This window comes from Euphorbia lathyris, chromosome 10 (genome assembly GCF_963576675.1).
Source record: "Euphorbia lathyris chromosome 10, ddEupLath1.1, whole genome shotgun sequence".
Taxonomy (NCBI): domain Eukaryota; kingdom Viridiplantae; phylum Streptophyta; class Magnoliopsida; order Malpighiales; family Euphorbiaceae; genus Euphorbia; species Euphorbia lathyris.
This window is the reverse complement of record NC_088919.1, coordinates 29,139,364-29,150,523: the sequence shown is the minus strand read 5'-3', so window position 1 is coordinate 29,150,523 and position 11,160 is coordinate 29,139,364. Positions and strand designations below refer to the sequence as shown.

The window sequence follows — 11,160 nt, the reverse complement described above, 5'->3', positions numbered from 1 at the left end:
GAAGAAGTTTGCCCCATTTCTTGAAAATTCGTACTATCTTTTTCGCTCTCAAATCTCATCTTTTTCCTAGAAAATCGCAAGACCACCATATCTTTCCATTCAGATCAAACCTCATCCAGTGGGACTAAATCTTACAAGGAGAGAGCCTCTGATATTAATCCTTCCTCACAGGAGGAAGTACAACAATTGGATTACGAGGATACCCCTAAACATCAGTCGATTCATGGACAAAACGACCAACCCATGACTGAAGCCAATATCCTAGAACACCCTGAGACTCAACATACCACTGACGTTGAACATGTGGCTGAAATACAACTTGAGCACACTGAGCCTCGAGTTCAAACTGATCAAACTTAGCACCAAGCTGAGCAGCCTATTGAGTCATCTCAGCCTAAGTTAAAGAAGGCTAAGAAAGCAAAAGCACCTAAAGAGCGGACGTACTACACTGCTTATGAATCACTGGAGAACACCGAGAATCCAAAAGTCCACATCTCTCGATTCTTCTCCCCTGACTTCATTAAGTTAGCTCAACCATTCTGTAAGTGGATTGCTGACCTTGGCTAGGAAACCCTATTTGGACTGACTGGACTTACCTATCCAGCATTGGTAATAGAATTCTACCGGAACCTAAAGATCGCTAAGGACGATTATGACTATATGGTCAGCTCAGTGAAGGGCACTAAGCTCACAATTACCCCAACCTACTTGGTTGGACTGCTGAAACTGAAAGAAGAAAGGATTGAGCTCCGAAAAGTGGAAGAAAAAAAAGACATCGACTACAATAAAGAATACTATAAGCCTAAGGGCTTTGTTGGTGAAGTCGCAGTAACTTCCTTTTCCCAGGCTCAACGTCAAGCTCACTACATGCTGACCAGCTTCCTCTTCTTGAAGTTTAACTCAACAACATCTGCCTCAAACTTTGAGCAGTGTTTCGTATGGCACATGCTAGAGAAGAAACCTCTGAACATGCCAGTCTTCTTGATCGAAGCGCTTCAACGCAGCTCTAGACAACTCAGGATGGGCTCACTAATCACAGCCATCCTTGAGGACCACAAGATAGACTTTGAGAAGGAAGACAATGAAGTTGGATTGGAGATCACCACTGAGTGTCTCCAGACCTTGAACCACAGTAGACCACAAGTGCCTAAGGGCAAGAAAGCTGAGACTGTTGAGGGCACTAAAGCTGCCAAGCCCAACAAGGGGAAGAAACGCAAAGCTGACGAACCAAAGTCTCCCTAGGTCAAGTCCTCCAAGGACGTAACTAAAAAAGTCAGAGTCACTAAAAACGACTCTGCACCAACGACTGCTAAGGAGCTGCAAAAGAGAGCTGCCACCGATGAACCATCTGAGGATGATCAGCCTCTTAAGAAGAAAACGACCTTCAGAGTCAAGGGATTAACACCTCTGCCGCTGGCTGTTGCTGTACCTGAGGATTCTCACTTCCTCAAATCCCGAGGGGTAGCTGCTGAGGTCACTCCAGTTACAACCTCTGCTCCGGGTCAAACAACCCATGCTTTCTTTACCACTCCATCCACCACCGAGCAGCTGGATGAACCAATCCACACTAAGGAGCGGATTGAAGGTGAAGGTGAAGGTGAAGGAATACAAACTTCTGAGGTGGAACCAACTCAGCAACCAAAAACTAACCCCCCCTCACTCACCAGCTCTTACCTCTACTGCCTCTCCTAAACATAAACACCATAAGTCAAGCCGAGAGCGCAGATATAAGAAGTCAAGTAAAAACCCTAAGGTCCATTTTCTTGATGAGGACGAGTCTGCTAACGTAACCATTCTTGACCCTAATAACATTGAAATCGCCTTTCCCATCTTCACACCTAAATCTTCGCTTACTGACTCCTCAACTCAGCAAAAGCAAGCCTTTGTTTCTGAACCTCAGGAACCTGCCTTATCTGAACCCAAACTAGGTCCCTAAACATCTAACACCGCTGCTCTTAACACTTCCACAACTGAGCAAGTGATTGACTTAACTGCTGCTCCCTCAACTTCCAATCTTGAGCACGTAATTCCTGAGTCCACTACCGCTGCTCCTGATACTTTAAACACTGAGCAAGCCCACACTGACTCTCAAACTCCTGTCCAAAACCCTTCAACTCCAAATTCATCATCTGGAAAGGACAAGGATCAAGCTGCTGAGACAACTCCCGGCAATGATTCCCCATCAGTAATCAACGCCACTGAGAATGGACATAAGCTTGTTCAAGCTGCCCTGACCTTAGTGAATGATATGGCCAAGTCTCAACCAACTGACTTCGCCACTACCACCGCTGAGCCAACCCAGCTTAATGAGACAATGTAGTTGTTGAACGAAATCAACAGTATCAAAACCTTACTCAACGCTCTCATTACTCTTGTCTCCCAGCAATGATACTAAGTCTTCACTGATCGAATGGATGCCTTGCAATTAATGATGATCCAACATATGGACTCTCTTGAAGGTAAGATTAAGGCCATCTCAGCAGTCAACACCACTGCTTCTACTTCTGCTAAGGTAACCTCACATTTTCAGCAGCTGACTACTAAGATCTCCAAAGCTCAGCATTCGATCACTTCGTCGTCTGAATGCACAATCGAGCAGGTTGTTGAGACTGTTAGGCTTCTCAATATAAATCGTGTGGCGATGAAAAATGAACAGAAGAAGACCTCTGCCATCTTTCAATATACAAAAGAATCATATGGGCATGTCAAACAACAAACCCAACAGCGTCAAACACAAGACAACACGATGCTCAGACTTCATCAGCAATCCTATGCTAAACTCACTAACAAGATGTCCTGGCCCGCAAAAGCACTCCAATTCCTTCTCAATAACTTGAGTGCAACTAGTAATGTGCTCGCATCTAATATTAAAGCTAGATTGTCAGTTTTCAACGGTCTCAAAGATAGTACGAGTGCACTACAATTGTATTCCTTCAAACTCTCTCGCGCTGCTGCTGCTGGCCAATCTGTCCTTTCCTCTTCCCAACCCAGTTCTGATGCTGGCAAAAAGGGGGAGAAAGACAGGGAAAAGGCTAAGGAAGAATAAAGGAGTCGTTCCACCGAGCAAGGAACAAAACAACAACCTCACTCCTCTTCCGTTGGCCAAAGACCATAACAACATCAGCAACAAGGAACTTCACAGCAATCACGAAAATCAAAACATGTCCAATACAACACAAAATAGATAGAATTTTTAGTTAGCTTGTCTAGCCTCTTAGATCTTCTAAACTTCTTTGTGTTGAAGTATATCTATGATGTGTTGCTTGCTTGCTGTGTTACTTATATAAGAGCGTATCTTTCCTATATCATGTGTTGACTATATATATTTTGTCTATTATGCATTAAATTGATTAAGTCTTTCAATACCATTGTCTATGTCTAACGAATCTTGACTTGCTTATAATGTCTAACACTTAAAAGATACTGAAAAAATAACTCAACTTAAGAACATAAAATTTATTCAAGTATAAGCCACTGAGTATTTCTAACTCAGTAACCTTAATAACTCAATATCACTTTCAACTCTAATATCTGAACATTCATGATTAATAGAATATTTCCAACAAGTATCAAAACTGAGTGAAATGAATATGCTCTTAGTCTTGACATGCTTCTGACCTTGAACTCAGCCTTGCTTAGTTAAACCTTGAAATGTTTAACGCAAAGCTAAGTCAGTAGGCCAACCCTTATAGGGGAGAACTCAGAAGCAAAAGTAAGGTCAACAATCATGGGGGAGCTTCATGCCGAGTTACTATTTTAATATTTTTGCCAACATCAAAATGGGGGAGTTTGTTGAAACACATTTCCACAATGGTTTTGATTTGATAAAATTATTAAATCCCATTGATAAAATATTACAACACATTAAATTTAAGTGCTTTAACGTATTTGTTACTAATGTGTTTGTTCAAGTGTTGAGTATTTAATTCACAAGTATTGAAAGACATTAAGACAAAGGCCTAAAGCCCATGAAGACAAGTCAAAGCCCAAGAAAACAGATCCAAGCTTATGGATCAACTCAGTCCAGCAAGAAGAAGGATACATAAGGCTTGCTAACTGCTTCACAATGAAGCTGTTGAGTTGAACGGACAAAAGACAAAGAGAAGTTGACTCAACCAACTTGTAGACAAAGCCAATCCAATTAAGGAAAAGTTCAGACGCAATAGAAAGCTGTCGGGGAGATTTTGTCATAAATGGAGAGAAACCTGACGCTTACTAACCAAAAGTATCTGAGCACTGATCAACGCAGAAAAGGCAACGTTCTTATTGGCCGAAGACTCTAAGCACTAAGGAGCGAAAGGAACAACAGAGTCGTTTTCCTCCAACGGTTATTTCGAAATTCGAAATCATTGAAGGCTCAGGTGTCACTATAAATAGGCCCTTTATTTGCTTCATTCGATGCAGATCTTCACCAAGTCAAACCGCTAAGCAAATTCTCACTTGAAGTTTCTGTGCAAAAAGCAAAGCAAATCTTACACCAATTCCAATCTTTGTGTAAATGTTTAAACTAGATCTTACGAGTGTTCTTTGTTAATAGAACAAAATTATAAATTCTTAAATTGTGAGGAGACTCTAAGTTGTTGAGTAGTTAGCATTCAGATGTAGTTAGTGCTGAGTGTAGGTAGGTATAGAGGAAGGTACTTTGTAACTACTCTTGGTACTGAGTATAGGTTTGTAGAGGAAGGTACTCTGTAAATCTATTGTAAGAGGTTTGTGCTCTACCTAAAAGAGCTCAGTGGTGGATTAAAGCTCGGAAGGATTCCGGGGACTGGATGTAGACAGGAGGCCGAACCAAGATAAATCTGCTGAGTAACATTTTCTTACCCTCAACTCTTTATATGCTTGCTTTACATTGTGCCTAGTAAAACGCTTAACTAAATTAACGCTGAGTTGTGCTTATTGGTACTGAGCTCAGGAATAGACTCGTTAGTGCTATCTCCTGACTCAACGATAGAAGCAACCTTAGTCTTTGATTAACTAACGCCGCCTCTGACCTCACTCAATATCAAGTGCTAAGTATTAAGAGGAAAATCTTAAGTGATATAAGAACTAAGTCAGCCCTTAAAGGATAATTTTTTTTAAATAGTTCCTTATCTCCCCTTAGGAACTAATCCTTATATCATAAGGGACCAACAATTTTCTGCATTTCCACCAAACCCACCTGGCGATGAGAGATCACCATAAGTTGATCTCCACGGCAGGTGTGGTCGAGTAGAAGGGAATCTCTTTATTACGAGCATCGATTTCTAGTGTTTTCTTGGGGGGGGGGGGCTCGAAGACCAGTCTCAGTTGGATGTTTTTTTCTTGCAAAGAAATAGCTTCATTCGAAGATGGGGCATCGAATGAAGGAATAACAACAACTGAAGGGGTGGCTTCGACTGAAGGCTATTGCGAAGGGCCATCTTCAACATCAATATGGATTGTGGAGTTTGGTTTCGGCTTCGTCTTTGTCCGATATTGCTTCAGTTGCTTTAGTTGAGCTATCATATTATCATGAACATCAAACATGATTAAAAATGCATACAACAAGAGAAAAGAAGAAGTATAAATGCAAGAACATGAAAAATATACATGACACACATGCAAAATGTTTAGTGTTGGGATAAACAATCCCATGTTTCTTGCTGAAGAATCCCGTTTGTCCTCCGCTTCGGATAACTTTCATAAACACTGGATATTTCCATTGAATCTCATAAGAGCTTATTCCGTGAGCCCAGACCTCTTCATCAAGAGTCAGCAATCTGGCAGGTTTCCACGTTTGGAATTTATTCGGTTTGTCATTCCATCTAGTGGCGAAGGGGAATCCTCTAGCATAGGTGTTGTTAGGGTTCATGCCATTCGGTTCTATCCAGAACTACTTCGTCTTAAAGTCCTTAACACTTCGAACCTTGTTTTTTTAGAAAGGGTGTCTTTTCTTGGATTAGGTCCAATAAATGAAGTCCTCTTTGGGTTTTCTCACGAGATGCCAAAAACGCCGAAATAGGGCTCTAAAAAGCCAAATGTTAAGGTCAGAGCAAATTTTATCAAAGCCTTAAGTTCTAGCCAGGCGTTTGGGGATATTTGGCAGGGACAGAGATTGACCTCGGTCACAACAGCTAGTATGCCGGGAGAAAGGGGAAATTTCATCTCCCATTCTAAGAATTGGGTAAACATACACATTTTAGTGGAGGAGGGGGGAAGATGTGCCTTTTCACTCTTTTTTAGGCAGTGTAAGGGTCATTTCTTAAAGCTAAGGGTAAATATCTGGAAGACTATTCAGACGATACTCGGAGATCAGGGAAGGTTGATAAAAAACTTTTGGATTAATCTTCCTAGGTTTGGCTACTTCCTCACCGATGGCATTTTCATTTGAGTTTTCTAGAACTTGAACCATTTCAACATCAGTGTTCCTAGGAGGGTTTTATAGGGATTCAGTTGACTCGTTAGAGGTTTCTGGATGCTCATGAAGGGTCTCGGTGCTACACTAAAGGGATCTACGAACCTTCTTCATTCCATGCTTAGACGGAGAGGTCATTTCAAAGCAAAACAGTAAAAGAAGAAAATCAATGAAAAGACTAAGAAACTTATAGGTTGTAGGAAAAGCAAAGATGACCAGAAATCGGAGAAGACAAAGTCTTGAAGACTGAAAAACAATTTATAATTTCGAAATAAGGGCAAACCAAACGTTTATCTTGGGAATATATGTAAATGTGTTAGTCATCATTATGAGGTTATGAGGATGATGACTGTGTAATAATGACGATGACGTTATTAATTAGCAGTAAAAGCACTCCGCATGTCGGTCAAGGAAAACCTAAAGGCATTTCATAATTGCACTGAGGGGGATATCTGATACGGTATTGAGTCATTTGAGCTTTTGCCAGAAAGCCATGTTATGATTTGAAGTCCTCAGACGGAGTCAGTTCAGGCATGTTACGATGGTTGGTCTTGGCCGAAGCTTGACCAAGGTCAAGGTTCGGGCACCTTGAGTAACCAAACGCTGTCTTCGGAGAAGTGTTTGGAAACATGTGGACCAATCAGCACGCTGGATTTCAAACACACGCTCATTGTTTTCAGAAGTATGATGACACATAAAGTTAGGGTCCAAAAACCTATCATGAGTTGCCACGTGTCCAAATGCACTTTATTTTATTTATAAATAGAAGAGGTATCCCATGATCACAGGTATATTAAGTATACTTTTCATAATTTCATTTCTCTAATTACGTTATCCTGATATTATTGATGACCTTAGGATCGGAAAGGGTTCATCGGAATTCCGACCTTTTTTCTAACGTCTATTGTGGTTCACGTGATCAGAAAATGGATTAAGAGTCATTCAACCGTAACTACCATAACAATATTAAATGTTTTCATAAATTGATCGTACAATTTATTTGCAAAATACTTATAAAATACTAGTAGTAGTGAAGGTGACAAACAACTCCATAATCTCATAGGTCTGCCGTGTGATCCCCACTTCCAACCTGTGCTACTCTCACTTGTTTAACATACCACTCCCTAACCAAAGCTCTTCTCTCCTATTTCCCATTATACCCTTCCCTTTTTTTTTAATTAAAAAAAAAAAAAAAAACACAATGCCAAATACTAAATAAGTCGGGTTATGTGTCTCTTTACTATCTTACATTACTTCCCAAGTCTCCCTCACCTTTGTCCTACTTTTCTATTCTCTAAGCAAACCCCCAAACCAAAAAGGCCCTAAATTTCACCATCTCCTTCCTTCCCCAGCATTTACTCTTCTTCTTCTTCAAACCTCCGTTACCTGAAGTTCTCATCTTTTCCCCTTCTATTTTCACTTTCTTCTTTGTTTGAGCACCATGGATTCTCATGGTGTCTCCACTTTCTTCTTTGCTTTCTTTTTCATCTTCTCCTTTTCCATTTCAGCATTGCCTCAAAACCCATTTCCTAATAATACTGGGATCAGTTCTAACTCGGTTCTTGTAGCTCTTCTTGACTCGCATTATACTGAGTTAGCTGAACTCGTTGAAAAAGCCCTTCTTCTTCAGACTCTAGAAGAAGCTGTGGGTAAACATAATATTACCATCTTTGCCCCCAGAAATGAAGCTCTGGAACGCCTGCTTGACCCTGATTTCAAACGCTTCTTACTCGAACCCGGGAATCTCAAGTCTCTTCAAACTCTGTTAATGTTTCACATTATTCCTAACCGGGTCCGATCCTCGGACTGGCCGTCTCACAAATCTAAGCCGACCAAGCACACTACTCTCTGCAATGATCGTCTTCACTTAATCAGCAAGCCTTCCGGTGAGAAAATTGTTGATTCCGCTCAATTAGTCCGACCCGACGATGTAATACGACCCGATGGTGTCATTCACGGGATCGAGCGGCTGCTAATCCCCCAATCTGTACAAGAAGATTTCAATCGGAGGAGGAATCTCAGATCTATATCCGCCGTACTCCCAGAAGCCGCACCCGTGGTCGATCCGAGGACTCACCGGTTGAAGAAACCAGCAGCACCGGTTCCAGTCGGAGCACCGCCAGTGTTACCAGTTTATGACGCCATGGCTCCCGGTCCATCTCTTGCTCCGGCGCCAGCTCCAGGTCCTGGAGGGGCGCGTCACCACTTCGACGGTGAAAGCCAAGTTAAAGATTTTATCCAGACACTGTTACATTACGGCGGGTACAATGAAATGGCGGATATTCTAGTGAATTTAACTTCACTCGCCACCGAAATGGGGCGGCTAGTCTCGGAAGGTTATGTGCTGACCGTTTTGGCGCCGAACGATGAAGCTATGGCTAAGCTAACGACGGATCAATTAAGCGAGCCTGGTGCGCCGGAGCAAATAATTTATTACCATATAATACCGGAGTACCAAACGGAGGAGAGTATGTACAATAGCGTGAGGAGATTTGGGAAAATAAAGTATGATACTCTCCGATTGCCGCAGAAGGTGGTTGCCGAGGAGGCTGACGGGTCGGTGAAATTCGGGTCGGGCGATGGGTCAGCTTATTTGTTTGATCCGGATATTTATACGGATGGGAGGATTTCAGTGCAAGGAATTGACGGCGTTTTGTTTCCGGAGGAAGAGAAGGAGAGTGTTAGAAAAGCGACAGGCGCCGTTAAGGTCGTGAGTCAGGCCAGGAGAGGTAATTAATTAATTAATGTTAGACTTTAATTGAATGATGATAGATAATTAATTTAGTGTCGGTGCAGATATAGTTGGGTTTATGTGGTGATAATTGGGACAAAACAAAAGCCCACTTTCAAGTTAGCATCTTTTTACAACTGGAAATAGCTTGACTTGACTATGAGGCAATAGAGAGATTCTATCAAACTCGAAAATTAGAAATAACTATTTGTATTGTTAATAGCGGATTTAGCCAATTTACATAGGATATGATAGGATAGAGATAGGAGTTTTAAAATTCATGATTTCATAAATTTACAGTGTTAGTTCGAGTCGGAATATCACAAACTTAGTTTAGCCGATCGAGTTACTTGGGGATAAATTATCTGCTTTATTCCAAACATTAAAATGGAAATAGAAATGTTTAGGGATGAGATTATTTGTATTGCAAGTAGAATTTCTGGTAATTTTTTTCAAATATTTATAAGAAAAAAATATATATACAGCTAATAATGAGATGGGGGTGGTTGTGTGAATGTGATGTGTAGTATTTGATTTTTCAATGAAAAGCATCCAAAGAGCTGTGAGCCACATTCTCCTACCCCACCACACCACACAATTATTCCTTTAATTACTAGTAATATGGATTTAGCTGACCTTGCTGTGTTGTGTAGTTAGAACTTTAACAATTTTAATTACTTATTTCCAGTTGACTAATTACATGTGCATGTGCAGGCAAATTAATGGAAGTAGCTTGTAGAATGCTGGGACCTTTTGGACAAAATTCTCAATTATGCCAATGAAATCTGCACAGCTTAAATATCAATAATACTTAGTAAAAACACAACAAAAATAGAGGAATGGTAAGCATAATTGTAAAAACTTAAGTAATTGTTAATTAAGCTTCTCTAATTTGTTTATTTAATGTCAATTGCAGGAAAATTTTATGTAATAAAATCACAAACAGAAGGGATTTCACTTGTATGGTTTTCCCCTTGAGAGTTTCTTGTTATTTTCTTATAATTACTGTAATTAAATACCAATTTTTTTATTATTTTATTTCTCACGTACACTTGTATGCATCAACATCCTTTCTTCTTTTTTAGTCACGGCTTGTCTTATTTTTGTTTCTTGTGCTTCTGAATTTCTATTTTTATATTAGTATTTATGTGCCACCAAACCTATAATATTTTTTTTAATATATTACTAGTAATATTGAGATTAAGACACCAAAAGTAGCTGCTGCGCCTTCACGTTGGTTCCTTCTTTCTTTTTTACTCCCTCCATTCCATTATATAGGTCATTCTAGCAAATTAGTTTTTTCCCTAAATATAAGTCATTCTAGGATTCCAATGCTTATTGCCCAATAGTGACATGAGAGAGAATTATTTTTTTTATTGGTACATGTGTTTTTTAATATTTCAATGCTTATTGCCCAATAGTGACATGAGAGAATTTTTTTTAGTTAACCAATATATTTCTTAATTTGTGTGAAATACCCTAGAATGACTTATGTTGTTGTGATTTAAGAGTGGTTAAGATATATTATCTCCAACAATGTTCTTTATATTCACTCATTATTTATTATTTTATTATTAAAATTATTCTTTATTGTTACATTACCAATAGTGTGAGGAGAGAGACATTAATAATAAATTATTAATGAAAAATGAAGTTAGGAGTCACTAAGAGGTGGAGAGAGGCTCTCTATTAATAGAGAGGATGAGGAGGCTCTTAGTGATTTGAGGGGCCACTAAGAGGCTGTTGGAGATGAATTTTCATTTTTCCTCCTCAAATTTTAATTTAAGAACCAATTTAAGAGTGTCCTGGGGATGCTCTCAATTAATTTGCTTCTGTTATTATCATTATCAAATTATTGGATTGATGATTAAGTAAACATAAATTTATGCATCTATTGTAATTTAATCTTAATTTTGTGATGCTGGTATAGAATTGAACAACTGCAGCTATTATAACAATAATAAATCATTGCACAAAAAAGATCAATGTTTACATTAAAACATGGTATAATTAAATACTGAAGACAAAAGAGAAAACAAAGGCTTGATTTCGA

General features: G+C 39.6%; 1 protein-coding gene across 2 annotated transcripts; it reads left to right on the top strand.

The window, feature by feature from the left end:
• The first annotated feature begins 7,613 nt into the window (after positions 1 to 7,613).
• LOC136208633 (fasciclin-like arabinogalactan protein 17) lies at positions 7,614 to 10,215 on the top strand. Of its 2 annotated transcripts, XR_010677212.1 has the most exons (3): positions 7,614 to 9,105; positions 9,822 to 9,949; positions 10,024 to 10,215. XR_010677212.1 is itself a non-coding variant. In XM_065999708.1 (2 exons), exons 1-2 carry the CDS (start codon positions 7,818 to 7,820, stop codon positions 9,887 to 9,889), a joined length of 1,356 nt encoding a protein of 451 aa, XP_065855780.1. In that variant the 5' UTR covers positions 7,614 to 7,817; the 3' UTR covers positions 9,890 to 9,969. The 2 variants fall into 2 exon arrangements, 1 of the variants encoding a protein (XP_065855780.1); XM_065999708.1 differs by lacking the exon at positions 10,024 to 10,215 and having other exon boundaries at positions 9,822 to 9,969.
• The last annotated feature ends 945 nt before the right edge of the window (positions 10,216 to 11,160 follow it).